The 22385-nt window shown below is 43.2% G+C and overlaps 1 protein-coding gene across 2 annotated transcripts in view; it reads right to left on the bottom strand.

The window, feature by feature from the left end:
- Window positions 1-1099: 1099 nt before the first annotated feature.
- Fam13a (family with sequence similarity 13 member A) overlaps window positions 1100-22385 on the bottom strand; it is an 86088-nt gene continuing 64802 nt past the window's right edge. For both annotated transcript variants that reach the window (XM_050131712.1, XM_050131713.1), the window contains 10 exons: window positions 21773-21977; window positions 21134-21272; window positions 20431-20512; window positions 19453-19673; window positions 18658-18741; window positions 12301-12396; window positions 10434-10517; window positions 6744-6940; window positions 5859-5960; window positions 1100-3253 (listed from right to left, as the gene is read on the bottom strand). In XM_050131712.1, the coding sequence (XP_049987669.1) occupies window positions 3127-3253; window positions 5859-5960; window positions 6744-6940; window positions 10434-10517; window positions 12301-12396; window positions 18658-18741; window positions 19453-19673; window positions 20431-20512; window positions 21134-21272; window positions 21773-21977 (1337 nt within the window). In that variant the 3' untranslated portion in view covers window positions 1100-3126. The remainder of the gene's footprint in view (window positions 3254-5858; window positions 5961-6743; window positions 6941-10433; window positions 10518-12300; window positions 12397-18657; window positions 18742-19452; window positions 19674-20430; window positions 20513-21133; window positions 21273-21772; window positions 21978-22385) is intronic.

A 22385-nucleotide genomic window follows, 5' to 3' on the forward strand; every position in this document is an offset into this window, starting at 1 on the left:
TACAGTCAGCAGAAGAAAAACACCATCCTACTGAAGTTTAAATCTCTTTTGAAACTTGTGGTGGCTGCTGCACCCTGTTTTCTCGACTGACAACCAGGAAGGCCCCAGAGAGACTAAAGGGTATTGTGGCCATTTTGTATTCTTTCGTTCTGAGTCTTTACCCCACAAAGAATTCCAAACTCAGCCCGGTTCAGTTTCGTCAGCCCTCAGCGCTCTGAGATTGAGGACCCCAGAACCTTTTGGAAATAGGCACAAACTGGCTGGACTGGTCCTGGTCTAGACAGGCTAGGCGAGGGAAGCAGACCCAGCCTACAAGCGGCTTCTCTGTAAGTGTTGCATCAGAAAGAGACGAGGTGAAAATTGCTCTCTGCTGCAGACCGCCGCGACCTGTCGATAGCGGCTCTGTAGCCAATAATAATCCTTTGACTTGAACCAAGGGCGAGAAGCCTAATATTCACAGTCAAGTCTGGTAATAAAAAAAAAAAAACCCTGGCTTTTAAATTGGAAATCTGACTTGGTCTTTCGTGGTGAGCACTAAGCTCATGCAAAAACCTGGACAAAATTTTTAGAACGTCAAAGCAGGCCTTTATCTGAAACACTGTAGCACCGTGTCTTAAAAAGTGAAGACCAAATGACGGAAAGGTGAAAGGCTGGAACGACAGCATACTTCATTATAAGAGCCGGTTTCAATGTTTACTCCAGACTGCACAGTAAGAGCATGTACTTACCCACATTACATGCCTTTGGCACCGTTAGTCCTCATGATCACACAGCCAAGCTTATTTTTACCTAACCTTTGATATTTTTGTTGCCATGTGCTCACATACGTGCCAGTTCTCAGGAGAGAAAAAGAGAACCCCTAGCCTACAGCATTCTGTTTGTGTGAAGCCAATTAAGATGCTGCCTCTAGTGCTTGGAGACACAGAGCCACAGAGACAGTTGCCATGGAAACCAATTCCCCCCCCCCCCCACTTCCAGCAGAGCCAGAAACCGCTGAGTAATGTGCCTGCAGAGAAGACCTGGCGTAAACACAGCTTCCGCCTGCGTTTGGGCTCCATTTTATGAGAAAAACAGACAGAAATTATGAGGGAGACCATGACAGTATATACATGATTTATTTCCAATAACTTGGTATTTTATCGATCACATAAAACGGAGTGGGGGTCCTGATAAGTCTTTTAGTTCATTTGCTTTTGGTGCAAACAATGGATTCCAAAACATCGAGTAGCTTCTTATTTATATTCAGCTTAAGAAAAATCTCTAGTGTATTTTTTTTTTAAAACAATGCTCCCGAGCCCATGTGCTTTAAACGTTAACTGGTCCTGATTTGAGTTATCCCACAGTTTACTTAGGAGAAAAAGTACTGAAAAATTACAGACTAGATATGGATTTCTTTTTTAAAATACCATTTTTGGTCATGTGAGTGATTGACGTTCAGGCTTCAGAGATAGAAAACAATCCTGTATTATGTAATTTTATTCATAACATAGCTTCTTGAAAAAAATCAACAAATGGAAACGGCAGAGCAAAGAACATCAAACTACATTTTCACGTATATTGAAATGTGTAGGATTATGTACCGTCTTTAAGTGTGTGGATAAAAACAGTATTTCCATGGCTCATGCTTCTACATGATTATTTATAAAAGCAAAACTGAAGGCGTTCTCCATCCCCACCCCCATTACCGAAAGAGCCTCCCGATGACAGAGCTGTAGCAAAGAGAGCAGTGCTGAAAATCATCTGACATCTTTGCAACTGGGGATACAACGTCCCGTTCTCCTCCGTAACACGGTGCCCTGTAGGAGGCGACTCTCAAACAGAACGCCGTCTCTCTGCTGCCTGCCCAGCCTCTGCTGCTGTCTTCCAGAGGCAAGGCCTTCACACACCTCATGCAGGTGCCTGCCAAACCAAGCCGGCATCCCTCAGAGAGACCATAGATGAAAAGCATCACCACATCATCGAGTGACAGCAAGCACACGGGAGAGATGAATGATTGGGTTTCTTAGGTTCCCTGGTCCCTCTAAAATGTCTAATATAGACAGCTTTGTGACACAGACTTCTGGGGGAAAAAGAGCATCACGATGGGCCACACACCATTTTGTCTCTGTATCGTCTTGAAAACTGTGATCTAGATTCTGCCTTGAAAATGAACTGAGCTCCGAGGGCTACGTCTTCTTCTTACCCATCCGTGTGGGGATTTTAGTGCAGGTTGACTTTCGTAGAAAAATTAAACTCTGGTAAGTTCAGGAGCCTGATACAGACTCCTCTCTCCCATGATATTCTATACCTAGTCTAAAACTAAGCAAGACCCCTTTGTTTGGCTAGTGCAACAACGAAATTGAGCCCCAAACAGGTTATCACAGGAACACTGGCCTCTTCTGTGTTCGGCATCAATGTCTGAGACGGGAAAGTGCAGTCAGTGTCTTGAAGAGCGTTTAGGCTCCTCAGCTGTCACCTGATTTTAAGATAGCATCTACATAGCTACGTCTGTAGTCGCTCTGTCCTCAGCATAAGCAAGTATGAGGCAGGGACTTAAAGTCTGTCAGCTGAGAGAGCACATCAATGAAAGGACTGCCCTGCCAAGATGGGCAGGTACAGCCTCCATCTACCTGAGAACTAACGGGAAATGCATCGCTGGGAATGAACAAGTACAGCTTGGGAAACAGCCAAGGCAGCGAATGGTATGCCAATGCACGGTCACCATGTGGTGGGGGCCAGGGAGAGCACAGACCTCCACAGCAAGCAGGCTCTGCGAGCGAAGTCCTGAGCTTGTGTTTGTCACAGTTTTACAATGACCTCGTGTTTCTCAGATGTCGGGGAAGAACACCAAGTTATCTGTAGATGGATGGATATGTCTGACGGTGTGTCTGCTCACTGCTCAAGGCAGTGAAGTTCCTACTGCAGTGTGCATTGATATGGGTAGGAGTCCTGACTCTCCCATTATAAAATTTCTAAGTCAGGTCACACTGTTGCCTTCCACGCAGGCAGTTTCTAAGGCGGGCAATGGAAGCAGGAACCAGTCTGAAGGCTCAGAGGCAGGAGACTGCCTGCTTCCTAGGTCCAGCTCCGAGGCTGCCTTCCGGAGCTGATCTTTCCTGGGAAAGCTGTCATCTGCACCAGCAGTCCTTACATGGACTTGGAATCAGCATCTCTTTTGCTGATAAGCACCTCCAGCAGCCGTAGCTTGGCCTTTATGTGCTTGTATTCGCTGTATTCCTCGGCCATCGGGGTGCGGTCTTCCTTCTGGACATTTCTAGAGGAAGCAAAGGGAAGAGGAGCTGAGGCTCACGTTCTTTCTGTTCTAGAGGACAGCATGCATAGGGAATTACTATCTGGAGACTATGTGTTTTATCAACCTGCAGAATCAGTGTTGGTAACTAGGTCTTGGTATCTAGATGGGCTGGATTTAGACAAATGAAAAGTGGTTTTTCTCTGGAGATACCATGATTCTTTAGTGTCTATAAAGTTAATCTAGAATCTAATAGATCATAAACAATTAAGGAAGCAAGGAATCTTTTTTTACTGATTGGTAAGTATGATTTCACAGTAAGAGTTTCTCCAAAAAAAACAGATTTTTTTGTTTGCTTTTTTTTTTTTTTATTTTTGTTTTTCAAGACAGGGTTTCTCTGTGTAACCATCCCTAGCTGTCCTGGAACTTTCTCTGTAGAACAGGCTGGAACTCACAGAGTTCCGCCTGCCTCTGCCTTCCAAGTGCTGGGATTAAAGGCATGCACTACCAAGCCAGGAAAACAAATATTTTATTCATTCTTGACTTTTTGGGGGTTTCTATTGCTGTGATAAAACATTATGACCCAAAGCAACTTGAAGAGGAAAGATTTTATTTCAGCCCATCATAAAGGGAAGTCAGGTAAGAACTAAAGGCAGGAATCCAGAGGTAGGAACTAAAGAAGAGGCCACTATGGAAGATTGCTGCTTAATGGCTTGCTCCTTTTGACTTGCTTCTTTTTGCTCATTTCTTATAACACCCAGGACAACCAGCCCAGGGGCAGAATGCCTATATTGGGTCAGTCCCTCCCACACCAATAATTAATTAATCAAAAAAATGAACTACAGGCCCAGTGAAGGGAGGGCATTTCTCAACTGAGGTTCTCTCTTTTCAAATGACTCTAGCTTGTATCAAGTTGACATAATATTAAACCACACAGTTGTTAATATTTTCTCATTTTATATCTTTTACCTAATCAACCACTAAATTTCTCTTTTTAAGGTTTATTTAATTTCATATGCATGAGTGTTTTTGCATGTGTCTATATTCTTCCATCCAAACTCAGAACAGTAGGTGAGTTTTGTGTGTGTGTGAGAATCATTTATTGAAAGCAACCAATAGGTTGAAAGCAAAACTTAAGGAAAACAAGTATCTACCATAAATGTTGGCCTCAATCTGCAGATATAGACTGATAACATTTGTTTGTAGATTAGAATGCTATTCTGGGTCATTATGGTTCATAAAGTAAATTATTCCCTTGTAAACTCTGGCAAAAAATTAAGAGCAGTGATTCCTCATCCCCTTCCTAAGCCATATTTTCTGTGATGTCCAGTAAATGTAGAGGAAAGGGCTTCATTAGGGACAGAAGGAAGACACAAGGGAAAAGTGGAAGATTCACAGTTGGGCTAACACTTGGTTTAAGCTCCTCTAAGACAGTCTTTCCCCCCCTCCCCCAATGTGGTGCCAATGCAATTTATAGCTTTTTAAACCTTCTGTGGGCTCCACAATATATAGCTCATGTATAGAATTCTGTGCACCACATGTGAGAAGTATAGTATAAAAACAAAAGGCATACAGACTGATCATCAAATTAACACTTTAACAATGGATAGTAAATTGACTTATGTTGGCTATTATTATTATTTTAGGAATTACTTCTCTTGTCTGCATATCCATATTCTAAATAGTCTGCAATGTGTATGGGGAAAGGCACAAACATTTAGGTATGAAAATGTAAAAGTCTTGAGACAAATCATTATACAGTAGATCCAAATTAGAGATCCTAAAAACAAATTTACATAATGTTTAAACCACACTGTTATAGCACAGTCCCGATGTCAAAGTTAATTGCTAGAATTCTTTTATTTCTTCACACTCTAGGACATGAAAGTACCCTGAAAAAACTCCCTAAAGTTTACCCAATCTGGAGGAATGTAAAACCACTTTAGGAAGGTGAAACCTGATTCCACATGAGGGACTTGTCCCTGAGCTTCCCAATGGTATGTGAGGAGACTCTGTGACAAACACTTCCCTAGCAAGTTTAATAAACAGACAATTCAACTACACCTTACAACTCACTGGCTAGAACAGGCAGATCCATCCCTAACTGCTTCTCACACACCGCACAGCCTTCTCTCAGCCCTGGCAGCTATTGTCTTAGTTCTCCCAGTTCTGTAGTGCCCCTGAGTGAACCCAGGATTTTGTACATACTGAGCCATATCCCCAGTCCATCTTTGGGTTTTAAACTGTGGTTAACTCCCCCGTTATCTTTCTTCTGCCTCTTGTCTCCTGAGGAAAAAAACTCAATGCTGACAATCTGAAATTCAGTTCCAAGCTACTTGTTTCCGCTGAGAAGCAAATGTGAGAGACTAGTTGTGTATCAGCAGCTCCTGTGCCGGGCCTGTGCTCTGTAGGAGAAGTATTTCATCTCAAATACACATATAAATCTCACAGTCTCACTGGAAATCTCTGAGGGTTGCTGGGCATAATAAACCTGAGGACCTGCTTACAGGGAGAATGGAGTGAAGTTCCCGCTTTGGAAAGACTTCCCAGATGGGACAGAAACAGAGGGAGGGCCTGGAATGTGGAACAACAGGTGAAGGGGAAAGGAGGAACAGAGAGACACACATACCTCCCATTCTGTCTGAAAAAATTGTCCTCAAAATCATGAAGTTTCTTTCGAATCATTTTCTTTTCTTCTCTCATTTCCTGAAGGTATTCCAAGAGCTCAGGTCTAAGAAGAAAAATAAATCACAAAAAAACTTAAATATGAATTGTTATACTTGTAATGAGTATGTGACTGGGTGGGAGCTGAGAAGAAAAGGAAACAACTTAAAAGTCATGGTGGCTGCTTTCTTTGAATGCCTGCATTCTGAAAGGAGGCGAGGCTCCAGGGGTCCTAGGGGATCTTGCTACTCCCGAGTTATTAGATTTTATGAAATCCTACAGCACTTTGTCATATAATTTTTTTTAAGAACAAAATGACGTCTGTACTCAGGGCTAAATGAATTGTGGTGGACAGAGCCACAGTGTCATTCAGAGACCTTCTGCTTGTTTAAGCAAGATCTCAAAACTTCCTCAAATAATCTGCAATAAAATATATGAGGAAACTGATAAATTCATAACAGTGAGCTTTTTCTTTCCCTCTCTCCCTCCTCTGCTCCCTCCCCATCTCTCCCACCCTGCCTCTGTTCTCTCTCTCTCTCTCTCTCTCTCTCTCTCTCTCTCTCTCTCTCTCCCTCCCTCCCTCCCTTCTGCCCTCCTTCTCTCTCACCCTCTCCTCCCTCTTTCTAGATAAGGTTGTACTCTGCAGCTCAATTCACTCTGTAGCTCAGGCTTGCCTCAAACTCACATATTCTTCTGCTTTAGCCCCAGGCCCATCTATTTTTTTTTAAATCATTATCTTCTCTATTTAAACATACTGTAGGTAAGTCATTTGTGATTTTTTTTGGCCAAACTAACATTTATATTGTTATTTTCAATGAGTCACTTTAATGCCACTGCCCAAACAACATACATGGAAGCAGAGTGGAGGTTTGAAAGGCCTGAATCCTGGCTGCATTTTGATGGCATTCTGTCATCCATTGGTGAGATAAATCCATCAGCATCATCTTCAAGCTGCTCCAGAAAACAGTGTGCACCGCAGTCTGTTTTCAGCATGACAGTGAAGTCTGGCTTGGCGGAGCTGTCATCTTCTGACGCATCCTCTTGTTCCTAGAGATAAATGGCAATCCAAAAAAAAAAAAAAAACTCTGAGCACGTTTTGGAAGAGTATGCTTCCATTACAAGTGTCATTCAAAAATCACCTAATTAACAATATTCACATGGTTTCTTCTCTATTTTATTAAAATGGTGGCACCAAGATTAAGTATGGAAGGCAAAGCTGGATAAAGCCAGGAGGCATTTTTCTACCTCAGCAGGGCTTTATGTCTTTAATCTCTGCTTGGCCCAATGAAACAACACTTCAGCATTCTTTATAATATAAATTGTTTTAAAATGTCAGACAAAACTCGATTTTTAGGTAAACAATTTTAACATTTCTTTTTGTAAGTGGAAGTTAATAGTTCCAACCTATGCTAGTTTTACAAAACACAACTGAGCCAGCATATGCCCAGAACCTGGGGAGACACAGCTGGCAGGCAACACCCACCAGCCTCCCTCTCCCCTTCTAACTCCCCTGGATGAGGAAGATGAAGGAGAACAGACCCAGAAGCCCAGGCAGAGCTTGGGTCTGAATATACTGCTTCAGAGCTTGACCAAAACCTATGTAGAACAAATGTCTGGTGAACGGTCTAGCAGTTCAGATTTCAAGGAAAGCTGTTAGCAAACATTTTACAGCTGGACAGGGACACCAAGGAAAGCAACACATAAGAACGTAAGACTTCATTTCTCAAAAGTTCTACTAACAGGCTGGAGAGCTGGTCTCCAGAGACACTACACACACACACACACACACACACACACACACACACACACACGCACACTGTGCACAGACATAGTAAATAAAATCTGAAAAGTCCTCCTAATTATATTCCAAGTCTGGAGAGAACTTGAAACACCCTGATGATTTTTTCAGATGAACCTAACAAAACTACTCTTGGTGGTCTTGGAAAACCATGGGGAAAATTACATACCAAAAAATAGACATTGAAACAAGCTCATAATGGTAGATATTTAGTATAGCCCCCCAAATAATGCATATTTGGGAACGAGCCAGTGACCCTAGTACTGGCTCCTTTAAACCAGTTATCCTTTTTTTTTTTTTTTTTTTTTGATAGGACTGCTGTGTTATCTGGATTTTGATAAAGAACAAAGTGCCCAGAGACCCACCAAAAGCAAAGGTGACTATTAAAATTTCAGCTAAGATGGTGGCATGAACCTGAAGGGAACAGTCCAGAGCAGGCTCTTTGCCCGAAAGTACCAGTCAACAGCAATTAGTTACGTAGATGGCAATAGGAAGGGAACAATGCCATGCGCATCAGGGACAGAGTGGACATGGCATCCAGTTTGCTGGAATGCAGAATCTCTATTTAGGTTACTACATATAGCTTGATAACGGTATAAAAAGAAGCTGGAAAGTTCAAGATTCTCTAAGTAGGTTAGGAAAAGGAAAATCTGGATGCGTAGTCAATAAGAAATCCACAGACAAGCATTATGGGATCACAGGATCCCTCAGCACAATGGGAATCACAGAGAGATGAGTCACGGACAGTAAGTCTCAATGGTGTGATTTTTATCCCCTATGTATTTGCAATATCTAGAGACATTTTTGGTTGTCAGATCTAGAGGGGGGTGGTAGCAGCTTGTGGGGGTCCTAGGCAACATCCCACAGCAGTTACCCTGACCCAATGCTGAGAACTTGACCAGCGAATGTCCAGAATGAGCTGTTGACAGGGACAGTCGCACAAGAGACAGGGTTTTGAGGCTGGACAGGGTCTCTACCAGCAGGTGAAGTAAGGCCTGGCTCTTGCTCTGCTGTCCTGGCTAAAACTAGATCTGGGGAGACACAAATAAACTGACTTGTGTGTGTGCCCCAGAGCCAGGGACTGCTGAAGGGCCACATTCCACGGAGAGCAGTAAGAGCTTAGAGAAAAGTTTCTAAGGCCAGCAGCAGGGTGGGAGGAAGTGGCATGTGACTATAAATGTGTGAAGAACTAGAAAGAGAAGCAGCCATGTGTGTCTTCCCTGGCCTTCCAGAGTGGGACAAAGCGTGTGTGTGGAATGTAAGGGGCTATACTAGCTACAAAACATTAGTGTTCACTGTGGATTATTTTACACTTATCAAAATAACACATTCTAAAATTGCATGATATATAATTGTATTCTATTTTGTCATTAAAGCTGGTTAAAAAGCGAAAAAGGTGTTTGCTGCTTTTGTTACTCAGTTCATGTAACATGCAGCCTCATCCTCCCACTGCTCTGAAAGTATCTGTCTTGAGAACAGAATCCTATTCCATCTTGTTTTAGAGGGTTCCTGGAGTGGACAGGAAGATTCTCTGGGCTTTTTGCAGGTTGAAGGCCTTCAGAACTTTCAGAACTGGAGCTGGCTCTATTTCACACAAGCTGGTTTCTTCCCAAAAGCAAGCATAACCAGGGACAAGTTTTAAAGAAACCAGTTAGACTTGGTCTTTTCACCTCCAAACACAGTAAATTGTGAATTCTATTAGATCTCCGATGTGTTATCAAAAACACGCTAGTGGCTATGTCTGATTAGAAGAAATGAACCAAAGACAGCTGTATTTACAAAAGCAATGTAATCACTGCAAAATTACGTATAATTTTGAGCACGATGGGAGCCAGTGGGCAATAAGCCACAGTCAAAATATTCTCCTTTAAAAAGTTTTGCAAAGGAATAAGCAGGGGTAGGTAGATTGTCATTGTCCAGAGGAACATCATCAGGGCACCTAGCAGCTACTTAATGAGCTGATCATTAGCTGTCACATCTTCCACATATTCATGAGCATGTTTTTACCTGGTAATAAGCCCATTATAAGCTGCTGAGAGAAGCACGCTAATTTTCGTATACAAACTGTCCAAATTTGCCCAATTACCAAGATTCAGATCATCTGCGAAACTACCAGATGGACAAAGCGTGTTGCCTTTCACTGATATCAAAGCATATTGTAAGAAAATAGCTGTAATTTTGAAGATCTGATACAGCACACCAGCCCTGATGTTCCAGGGCTGCACTCATAATTTTGGTTCTATTTAGTAATGCCGTTAACAGGCTCTGTCTGTCTCATACCTTAAAATTGGGTATTGTCTTGAGGGTTACCTTATTTCAGGCAAGGAAATGAAGCTCCCTATTGATCATCCTCAATAGATTATTCTGAGATAATCATTCCTAACCACCGGTAATAAATCACGACTCTCGCCTTAGAATGTCACAAAAATATGACAGGCTCTAAAATCTCACTTCTGTCTTCTTTGGCCCTAACTAACTTCGAAATTGTAAACATTAGTTTTGAAAAACAAGAACAACAAAACAAGGTGAGAAACAAAACATTCTCTGTGATCAAAGTAAAAGCAAAACAGAACAAGTTAACAAAGAAGAGAATGGAAGGAAACTTCGGGAGTTGGCAAGGTTATAATAATATAAGTAGGCCACGAATCTCCACAGCTGTCTCGGGAAGCTACTGCTTTGTAGGGAATGCCTACTAGAACCACTGCCCAGGGACTGTCACTCCAGGTGAGGTTAGCTCTTCACCTTTATCTCCTTGAAGAAGGAAGCAGTTTCGCCCTCGATAATCGGCTGCAGCAAAGGGCTTCTCCGTTTGCTGGAGGGGGAACCCTGTGACAAGCATTAACAAATAGGATATATTATGAACTGCTTTTCCTTGCCGTATAGCTCTCAGACCATTCAACATACCAGTATTTACTACATCTTATAACCATTTCCCACCCACCAATAACACCCCCTCCCAAAACCTAATACAAAGTTCTTCAGAGCCCACACATACTAAAGAGAGGACAGAGTAGGATGTAATAGGATGTAAATCTGCTTTACAAACCAAACTCTCAGGAATCCCCCAAGGAAAGCACTTACCCACACCCCCTCCTCCCTAGCTCCAGCGACTACGCCTAATTGTAATTGGCAAAGGACAGGAGCTCAAGGTCACACAAACCTGTGACATTCATTGAACCTTTCTGTTGTACATTCACCTTATTTAGGAGCCCTAAGTGTTCTTAGCGAGAGGCAATGGCTCCTTACATTAGTCATCTTATCAATCAGTTTATTCTGCAGGAAGTTTGCAGAAGAGTAACACTTTTTAATTGCACCTGCTGCCTACAGTCGCTGGATTCTCCCTTTCCCATAGAAATAAGTGCATACTAAAAGAAATGTGAGAGACGACTGTAGGCTTAAAAACGAAGAAACGAATAACAAGATTTAATGAAGCACTAGATAACAGTAGCAGCTAACGAGAACAAGCCTTTTAGTTGTGATATCAAGCCAAGGCTGTGACATCAGACAAGGGCACTGACTGAATCAGGCAATGCTGCTCTCCGAGACGGACAAGCATTACCAGCCCTGCAATATCTAGCCTGGGGAGGGGATTCTCAGGTAAAAGACTTCTCACAGCCAGAGAGGAGCTGTCATTCTCCCTTGATCGGATCAAAGCCAGGCGCTAACAGCAGTTATATCTCAAGACGCCGACCATGGTAGGCAGCTTGCCAAACACTAGGGCTCCCACTCCCTCCTTCCACTCCCTTTCCACCCCCATCAGCTGCAAAACAAGGCCCTTCTCACTGGAGTTCTCTAGAGGGTCCTTCTCGGGCCAAGTTCTTAGGGAGTCATCCCTCAGTGAATGGGGGCCAAACTGTAACAGAAATCAGAAGGCACTCTTGGGAATGAAGAGCTTGGAGAAAGTCCAGCCTTACCTCTTGTGCTGTGTCTCTAAGGAATGGGTTTAGGTGCTGGCCCCATGAGTGCCAGAGGAATGTATATATGATCAAGTCATTCCTCAGGCTTGGTAAGACATGATATACATGGCTGCTTCAATTACCACAGCCTGACCTTCAATGAGAATGAGAGTTAGGGTCCTACATGCATAGGTGGGGCTCCTCCAAAAGAAAGGGGAGTTACACTCACAAAGATAGCATGGTCAGAGCCCTGTGTTGGTGAGTTTTTGTCAATTTGGCACCATCTACTGTCATCTGAGAGGAGGGAGCCTCAGTTGAGAAAATGCCCCCATTAGATTGCTCTGAAGCACATCCGTGAGGCATTTTCTTGACTGATAGGGGAAGAGTCCAGCACATTGTGGGAAGCACTACCCTGGGCAGTTGGTTCTGGATCCTATGAGAAGGCAGGCCGAGTCAGCCAGGGAAAACAAGCCAAGAAGCGGTGTTCCACTGTAGCCTCTGTATCAATTCCTGCCCCTGGGTCCCTGCTTCTGGGTTCCTTCCCTGACTTTCTTTTATGTTGGACTATATTACAATAAGCTGTACTAAACCCTTTCTTCCCCAAGTTGTTTTTCTAGGCATGTGCTCATCACAGCAGTAGTTGAAACCCAACTAAACCAGGTGTTCTTAGAGTAGCCAGGGGCTGCCAAAGGAAAGAGAAAGAATGCGCTCACCATGATGGGGACAGCACTGGCCCGGGACAGGATCTGCTTGACCAGTCGGTACCTATCATACAGAGGTTTCATAATCTGACGCTCAGTCTTTGTTACCTGAAAAGTAAGACCAGGACAAGTGAGAAGCCAGCTCCCAGGTTGTGCTGGCCCTTGTCCCAGCATGCTCTGAACTTTTGTGGCCCTAAGATGATACAATTTACAAAACTTAGTCAGACCAATATTAGTCAATAATATTTAGCCAATAAATAAAAATACTACAGGTTTACCCTGCCAATCATTGGAAACCACCCCATTAGTATACTTTCTTCTATGTCTGAATAATGTGCTATGTTCTTAGCCTACTATGTTAAGTCTAAACTTAAAACTCAAGGTGGGTGGCTGTCGAGATGGCTCAGTGGTTAAAAAGCATTAACAGCTTTTCCAGAGGCCCTAGGTACACACAGCAATCTGCAATCATCTGTAACCAGTTCCAGGGGACCCAACGCCTTCTTTGGGCCTCCGTGGGCTCCAGGTATGCATTCACATGGTGCACAAACATATATGCAGGCAAATTATCCACACATGAAAAAGTAAGTAAATAAAATTTAGAACACCAGCACCCCCCCCCCCCAAAAAAAAAACTAACCCCAGAACTCCTTAAGTGGTGATGATGGGAGATGACTCAGTGGGTAAAGTTGTATATTTGCCAAGCCTGACGACCTGAGCTTGACATTCAGAACCCAAATGGCAGAAGGAGAACTGACTCCCACGAGTTGTCTTCTAACCTGTGTATGCTGTGTTGTGCCTCCTCCCAATAAATAAGAAAATGTAAAAAAGAATCCAAGAAACTCAAGGTTCAAAATCTCTGAATGGTTCATTACTTCTCTCTCTCTCTCTCTCTCTCTCTCTCTCTCTCTCTCTCTCTCTCTGTGCAAATGTTTCTATTATAATGCTTGTCATATGGTACTTTAATCAACTCATTCAGCTGCAATTCTTCCACATGAAACTGTTCCCTCTTAAAAGTATGGTTCTGGCAAACAGAGAGTATTCAAGGAACTTCTGTTGCTGGAATCCATTGGATGATTCATGCTCCTTTCCTTCATCTGGCACGCGGCTCAAACTCTCTACGCAGCAAGAAAGAATCCAATCCAGTTTCCTTGTATAGGATTTGAAACCCTTCATCATTTACGGCTTCTCTCCTCTCCACTGTACTTCAAACTCCAGAAAAAGACTAGATTATCTCATGCCTAATTATGTGTGATTCCCTTTACAAGGAAGGGGCTTTCTCTCTTCTTCATTTGGAAGTTGCAGATCATAAACCAACTCGGTGCAGCCCTCTTTCCTTGTGCCCCGTCCTGAAGAGGGATTCTATCCTCCATGTTACCACTGGTGCTGGCTGCTTTTCTGTCAGCTTAACACAAACCACAGTCATTTTGGAAGGGAGACCCTCAACTGAGGAAATGCCCTGAACAGATTGGCCTGTGGCGCATTTTCTTGACTGATAATTGATGGGCGAGAGTCAATTCATTGTGGGCAATACCACCCCTGGGCAAGTGGTCCCTCTCCCATACCATAAAAAACAGGCTGAGCAAGGCAGTAAACAGCATCCTCCACGGCCTTTGCATCCACTCCTGCTCCAGGTCCCTGCCCTGCTTGAATTCCTTCCCTAACTTCCCTTCATAGTAGACTATATGCTGTAAAATGAAATAAAACCTTTCCTCCCTAAGTTGCTTTTGGTCCTGGTGTTTATCACAACAATAGAAACCTTAATTAAGACAGACCACCCTGTTCTTCTGATGCCTTGTAATTTCAAACTCTTTTATATTTTTGATGTGGGATTTCCCTCTGTATGCTGTGAATATGTTTTATTACCATTGGTTAATAAAGAAGCTGCTTTAGCCTATGACAGGGCAGAATATAGGTAGGCAGGAAAACTAAACTAAATGCAGGGAGAAAGAAGGCGGAATCAGGTAGATGCCTTGAAGTTGCCCAAAAAACAAGATGTGAGGTAACAAACCATGAGCCTCCTGGTAAAATATAAAATAATAGAAATGGGTTAATTTAAGATGTAAGAGCTAGCTAGGAATATACCTGAACCATTGACCAAACAGTGTTGTAATTAGATTATTCGGGTGATTACAGTGGCTGGGAAATGAAAGCACAGTCTCCATTTCACATAATGTTGCCCAATGCGGGGCATGAAAGAGTCTCACAGGGAGTGTTAGATAACCTTTCTCTGTGCCAGTATTTTGTAAGTCAGCCATTGGAAATTACATACAAATCACATTTTTGTTTTGTTTTTATTTTGTAAAGACAGGGTTTCTCTGTGTAACAGCCTTGGCTGTGCTGGAACTCACTTTGTAGATCAGGCTGGTCTCGAACTCACAGAGATCCACCAGCCTCTGCTTCCCCAGTGCTGGGATTAAAGGTGTGCACCACCAAGTCCCACTCACTTTTACATTCTATCATAATTGTTCACACATTTATCTCCTGGCTCACAATCTAGCCTGTTGAATATGGGAGCTTTTGCTTTCATATCCTGAGTAGGTACTTTAATACTTCATCTAATGGAAACATTCTATAAATACTTGCAATGTTAGTGAATGAACCTATCTAGGTATGCCCAACACATAGATTATACATGTATTCTCTTTGGTTCCTCAACCTCAATGTACTATGAGGCAAAATCTATTTTTAGATTTGGTTGCTGGGTTTCTACATTCTATTATTATTAAAAGCTTGAGAAAGTAAGAGTTTCTCAGGTAGGAAATCATTTAAGACAAGTGGCTTTACCATTTTTTTCAGTCTTTAGAAGATTCAATTTCAAAGACAGTTCTGGATTATGGAAATATGTTGTCTTGTACGGTTTTTGTATATGTCTTTCTCAGCATGATCAATAGTAAATCACTTCGGATAAATTTCACCAGCTAGCAGGGTACTGCAAAACATTGTTGGTTTCCTGCTCTTAGTAATAGTAGTAGTAGTAGTAATAACTTATCCAATAACTGTCCACACTTAACTAGAGACAAGCCCAGGGTAGAAATCACAAAGTTTGGACAGCCCAGTATGCCTGCCTTTATGTTGTGAGGGTTTTCTCTTATCCTCAAACAAAACTTTTCTACAACATTTGGCTGGTGTTACTTGGATATACAGATGAATGGCAAAAAAGTGACATATTTACTGTGATGAAAAAGACAAAATTAGAGCCATGGAATCTTAGAGCTAGGCAAGCCTTGTTCTTTGAGGCTAAAACTGATCACTGCAGAGGGGAATGTATCCCCAAGGCAAGAGAGCTTAGACAACAACTGGGTGTACTGACTCCAGCCCAGGTTTTTCTCTACTCACAGATACATCAGCCCTGAATGAAGCAGGATCTAGCAGGGGGATCACGGGCTCTTCTAAGTGCTGAACTTTGAACCCATAAATTTAAAAAAAGCAAATCTTTTATAAGTTAAGAATAGAAGGGCATTTGTATAAATACTGGAATATCCTAAACAACAGCTAATCAGAGGTTAGTGTTTATATATGGACTCATAATTTAAATGTTAACTTGACTATTCTTAATGTTGTATTAGTCAACATGGTTCTGAAACACAGAGTTAAAATATACTGGTGAGGGAACGAATTAAGAAGAAGCCAGAAGCACTGGTCAAACAACCCATTCTCTCCCCAGCACATTTGTTATGAATGGTGATATAGGGGGAAGGGACTTCAATTATTTCTTATATTTTTCTGTGACATCATTTTTGAAGACTTTCAACACTCTTGTTGGAAAGGACATGCTTTAATAATAGCTCACAGGAAATGAGAAGCTCACTTGTTTTTGAATGCCACACATGCCCATCTACAGCGCACTCAGCTAAAGCAAACAGCTTTGCCAAGAGCTGCGTAGCACATGACTGTTTGACTATGATCCTGATGGCCAATGGCCTGTTAAATTGGGATCTGCAGACTCAGAAAAAGCCACGAGTTCTGAACGTCTACTTTATGAGATAAGGGGACTCGAAATGGCAGCTTAGCATTGGAAATATGTGCACATTTTGTGTACTGGTGTTTGTTTAGGTTTAGGGTTAACTATAGCACATATCTAAGAAAGAAAAGTCTACTTTGATTTTCAGATTGACCATCTATCAAGGGAAGTTTGCTCTCTTTCTAAGGAAGTTAGAGCATTGTGACCCCGAGAGAGGCAGACAGACCCGAGATCAGAGATAAATGACATTAATATTTGTTCTACAATTTGTTCTCTACCTTGGGAGATGATTGAATCTTGATCTATCTGAAAGGCAAGATAAAGAACTAATATTTTGTATTCTTAATAACAGGCAGGTAAACAGAATACACTCTTCCCCCACTGTGATCATGTAATGTCAAGCAAGCAGGAGGGAGGAGAACATGTGGTTGTAGTGGCAGTGTGAACCGTTGCATTTACTATGCAACCCCAAAGCTGCGATTTCACATTATCTGTTTTGAGCTTAAAGGTCAGTATATGTATAAATGTCTCTGTGTGTCTATAATCTCTTTTTCCTGCCGTGACAACTTGTAATAGATGTCTATCAACCAAGAGTTCAAAGGCTTACTTAAGCAGCCCCAGGTTTCTGCCAAGCTAAGTTCCTACAATTCTGAGGCTCAGTATCTGCACTGTGGAATGCGGTACAAACCGAATTAAAAATCTTCCCAACTGAAAGCTGTGTTCACAGCATAAACAACAACAGCAACCGCAAAAATCCCTCCGCCACGCAAACCTGTGCACCAGCAATGAAGTTTGATCCACTTAGAATGCAGCTGTGTGCTCTCTCAGGTGGGGGGCACGGGCCAGGAAGCCCTTGAAGGACTCTGTCAATATTCCAGCTAGAATCATCCTTGCAAGGGAAAGAACTACGCCAAGGGAAAAACAGTGTCACAGAAGCCCCCTGGTGGCCACAAGCACCACACTTGAGGTCCTGAGCTTCCATGGTAAAGAGGCTCTATTCCTGCTCACAGCAGTTCAGTTCTGCTTCTCTGGTCCTGAATACTCCAGGACAGAAGGACACAATTTCACAATCTATGAACTCTGGAACACTCGCTATTTGGTTAAGTGCCTTAAAAAAAAATCTGAAACCAAACTTGGCTGAAACATGAATGTTATCCCAGAGTTCTAGTATCTTTCCACTTCAGGAACAGTCCTGAAATGAATCAGCACAAGTGCCTGCACTAACAAAACACAAAACAAAACAAAACAAAACAACAACAACAAAACCCTGATATTCTGAGAACTAAAATGCCAAGGAGCGTGCCTGGAGGCCTTCTGTGAATATTCCCAGGGCTTACATTGTGTGACAAGTTTTGTGCCAGTCACTGGGGATTAGTTAACTATTAGGTAAGCCCAGAGTCCTCACCCCTCCCCCAAAGCCTGTGATTGGAGGGATAGTTCTGTGGTAGAGGGTTTGCCTAGCCTCTGAAGAACATGGTTTAATAGTATGCCTTGTTTAAAATAGAGTTTAATATATTATTCTGGAAGCTTCTGTGTTGAAAAGGGAACATCATTTAGAAGAAATGATTAATTTCATTAATTCATTAAATTAGTAGTTACAACAGAGTGGAGGAAGAGTCCTGTATTTGTGGGCTTCATAAAAATCCATGAATCTAAACTTCATGCTTCCTCAGACCTGCCTGAAGGAATTGCTGTTGTTGCATTTTTTTTCTTGTCAACTCTCTGAAAAGAAAACTATGAAGAGTAGTAGACAAGAAGCCTGTCTAAGTTCCCCAAGGAGGAGAGTAGAAGCCTGCCTTATAAAAGCTTCCCTTGAGTTAGCAAGAAACACTTAACACACGCTTGCTAAATATCCAACAACCTCAGATGCTTCCTGATCTGATAAAAAAGTGAAGCTAGAGTTGAACTTCCCACTTTGGGTTCTACACACTGACAGAAATCCTTTTTACATGCTGGCTGTGTCCTGCAGTGCGGGGGGGGGGGGGGGGGGGGAACTGTTTTATGACACATCGTTCAGGTTTAACCCCTTTATGACACATCGTTCAGGTTTAACCCCTTTATAATATGGCTGTGGAAGCCTCGAGTCTCCTTCAGCTTACAGGGGCTGACTTCCCCTTACTTCAGAATTTTGTGCACTCTGTACTGTCCCCTCCATCCTTTACCTCCCTTTCTTTTCAATAGAATATTAGCAACTTAAGTTTAGTTGTAGTCTAACTTGTTGGAATTAATTAAGTTTAAGATCTAATACTTAACAGAAAGAACTCTATTGGCCAAGCCTTCGGAACACTTAGAAAAAGAAAAAGAAAAGGCATCTACTAGGGGCACAATTTTCTGGCTGGCACTAGATTATAGAGACTTTCCAAAGCCAGACAACCGACCCTCGTGAGGAGGTTTGGTCCATCACATACCGGCCTCCCGTGGATGCTCTCATAGTACAGAAGGGCTTTCTGCAGAGCCACTTTCTCATTAGCAATTTGGTCCTTGGTCATATCCTGTGTAAACAGAGGAAAGAAATGAAACGTGAGGAAAATATTTGGGCACATCCCAGTTTCTTTATTTTGTGAAGCTCATCTAACGGAAGGGTTAAAATGCTCTGTCCAAAGCTCACACGGGAATGAGAGCCTCTTGACCTACCACTGGAACACACAGCACACAACACCATTGTCAACAGCTGCCTGGATGTCATCAACACCTACGTGGTAGGAGAGACCCACTGAAGACATGGACTGAGCTGAATGCATTCAGCAATAACCTCTGTTACAGACTATACACTCCGAAAGGCTTGCATATAATCCCTCTACTCAGAGTCAAGCCACCTTTTAACCCTAATAAATTCATTCTGCCATAGAATCAACACAGTGATCTGCTCTCAATCGGTAGTCAGAAACCAAAGCACTCACAGGTGAAACACAACAGCTTCCATATGCTTCTGTACATGTGTGGGAAGTTTTAAAAGGTATCTTTGTGCTCATAGGGATTTGTGTGACCTGCCCTATCCCTTGTCCTCTTCCCTCCTCTCACTGAACTTGAAACTGTAATGCCAGGAGACAGCAGAGGAGAGGATCTCCTGGCTGGAAAGCAAGCTGACCAGGAGGTAAGTGTGCAAAGGTTTCAGCACCAGTCTGCATGACCTGTGTTCTCATTGCATTGGCTGCACTGGTTGAGGATGGGCCATTCCCCCAGGCTCTCTAAGAGCATCACACCTTAATGTCCTCAGGACGGCTGGACTCTGCTCGCTTCTCCTGGAGCTTTCTCTGAATACATTCCAGGGTAGCTTCAACGCTGGGCCTAATGGCTTTATCCACCAGTTCTTGCTTCTTCTCATCTTCTTTCTCTAGCTGGGAACCAAAGCTCTTGGGGAGCGTGTTGCTTCGTTGTCGTGTCCTGGGGGTGAGGTCCTCTTCCGAGATCTTTAGTTTTGACTCTAGGCAGTTAGATTTGGAAACAGAGATACATGAGAGTGAGATTTGCTTCACCCAGGTTGCTTCAACTGTCAAGTCAATAACAGCTTAGCTATGATTTCTTTTTCTAGAGAGTAATGAATTATAGTGTAAGAGAAAATAAACCAAACTAGTAGGCTCTCTCTTCCTGAATCTTCAGAAGTGTTTCCCAAACTCTAACTCCTGGAAAGTGTTAGCTTTTAGCACCTGAGTTTTGGCTACTGGGGCTTGGGCTCTGATTTTGGAACTGGACAGTTTCAATGCAGTCCCTTAGTGCACGTAGATGTGCTGATTTAAAACCACTGACCACTGTTTTCCATCCAACCTACACACCCCATTTTATTTATTCCATGTAGTTGTTTCTGGGACTAGTTGCTAACTACAGCAAGCTGTCTGAGGGAACGGGCCTCCACCCTTTTGAGATCTGTCTCTGACGAGCCGCTTTCTGGCACTCCAGCAAGTTCCCCTTCAGATTATACAAGTGCTTCCGAAGCACTGACGTGAAACCATCCTTCTAAGAGAAGTGTGTGGCGATGAAGGCATGTTGGGGAATTCATATCTTATCCGATCTGGTTATGGGAGACTATGAAAGTCTTGGGATGGTGTCCCATAAAGATCTGGGAGAACGGGGAAGGGTTCAGGCCTGAGACACCCCAGAGCTGGCACTCAGCAGGACCAATGGGTTTGTCTCCTGGTTTATTGTACACCAGGCTTTGCCAGAAGGTCCACAACTTCACTTACCTTTCAGCTGTTTCCGGAATTTGGCCAAGTCATTTGTCCACTTCAGAACCTCTGGGTTGGCCGCTTTATCACTGTGGGAGGGCTGGGGAAGGAAAGTCTAGAGTAAACATTTTACTGCTTATTTCTGATATTTCTACAGATGTCCTTAAGGGCAAACGAACGAATCTTTATGATCATGGATTCCTGTGACGTCCATATCCCCTTTTCTATTATTTGTGTGTTTCAGCTTATGAGGCCAATGGAACAGGAAGTGAAGGAGTTTGTGGGCTTATATATACTGCCACCGCCATGGAAAACGCTCTCTTTCCACTGGCTTGGGAAAACGAGACAGAGCCAATAGTGGAAGGAGCCCGCAAGGAGGAAACTGTAGAAGATAATCTTGAATCAAATTTTAGCTCAACAAATAAAATTCCCTTCTTTTATCAGCTTCTGGTTTCCTCTGCATCAGTGGTTCGCAACCTTCCTAATGCTGTGACCCTTTAATACAGGTCCTCACATTGTGGTGACCCCAACCATAAAATTATTTCATTGCTAATTCATCACTGTAATTTTGCTACTGTTAGGACTCATAATGTAAATAAATACGGGATATACACACTAACTGATATGTTACCCCCAAGGGGGTTGTGACCCACTGGTTTGGAGTCACCGCTTGCTGTGCTGAAGGATGTGTTGGTGCGAGGAGACCCCATGGAGAACTCACTCTGTACTTCCTTTCCTCTTCAAACCTGTCCTCAAACTTGCGGATCTTCTTTTTAAGGGTCTGGATCCTTCGGGTGAGCTGCACAGGTGTCAGGTCCTCTTGCTCATCATCGTAGGACCCAAGGGAAGAGCTTCTCCGCCTGCGAAGAGCGTGGCCTGGGTTAGCAGCCCCGTGAACGACCAGTAATTATGGGGAGTGGCTTTGGGGTCTGAGAGTATAAGGCACAGAGGAGTGACCCATCCTCTCCTCTTTGTAAAAAACCAGGTGGATGGGGGCACTTCTGACTTGGCGCCCCACACACGCCAACTACTAAACAGGGCTGTGCGTCTTTCATTTCCACTTTCATTATCAGGGCAATCTGAAATGGGTTATAAGCTTGCATGTTACATTTGACAGAGCTTTGGAAAGGAGGTGCTAATTGGAATTCACAATGAGATCTGCAGTTGGGCCACAGCTCAAGTAGGAATAAGTAGTAATTCCAGCTCAGCTTGTGTATTAGGACGGAGAGCTTCGGGTGTGTCTCTCCACAAGTTCCCGACTTAACTGTGACAAAAGGGCTGGCCGTCAGTGGGCTAGTCATTCCAACTGGTCCAGTGTGGTGTGACTGGGGAAATTGCCCATCAACAGCATAGAACATACCTCATGAAAGGATGGGAATTGGGGGGAGAAGGAGGCACTTCTGTGTCATCCAGGTACTGCCTGCTCTGCCCATAGGCATAGAACCTGGGGGACAGCATGGGGTCACTATCCTCATCCAGAAGCTGGTGAATCAGGCGCCCAGCCTGTGGGGAGAGGCGGGCTTCATCAGAGTCCACATTCTCTTGCTGCCAGGAAGGGATGGGCTCTGGAAAATACATGTGGGTTAAGAGGTGAGCATTGCTCTTGAGAGCACTGTTACCCAGTTTCCCTGAATGCTTTGCGTGACTGCCCTCCGAGTGGTTTCTCATTCAGACCCCAGGTCCAGAGTAGGCACTATATCTAGCTGACACCACCACTGTACCTCATGCCCACCTCTGTCTTTATCTTCATGCTTACTTCCTTTCAAAACAGAATTTCTTAGGGCTGCCCCAAGGAACAACCTGTAAGGTGTATATCCAACTGTGTATAATTCCAATTTCCCCAACAGATGAGTGAAACCTTTCCAATCAGGACCACCACTGAAAGAGGAATGAATGTCAGGGAGAGTGTACGTGCCCTCTGACTCTTCTGATGACTAAGGAGCCATGTCAGACGTGTGAGATCTTATTTACCA

The sequence above is a fragment of the Alexandromys fortis genome, unplaced genomic scaffold, assembly GCF_014885135.2.
Source record: "Alexandromys fortis isolate MF-2015 unplaced genomic scaffold, M_Fortis_MF-2015_v1.1 scaffold_386, whole genome shotgun sequence".
Lineage (NCBI taxonomy): Eukaryota > Metazoa > Chordata > Mammalia > Rodentia > Cricetidae > Alexandromys > Alexandromys fortis.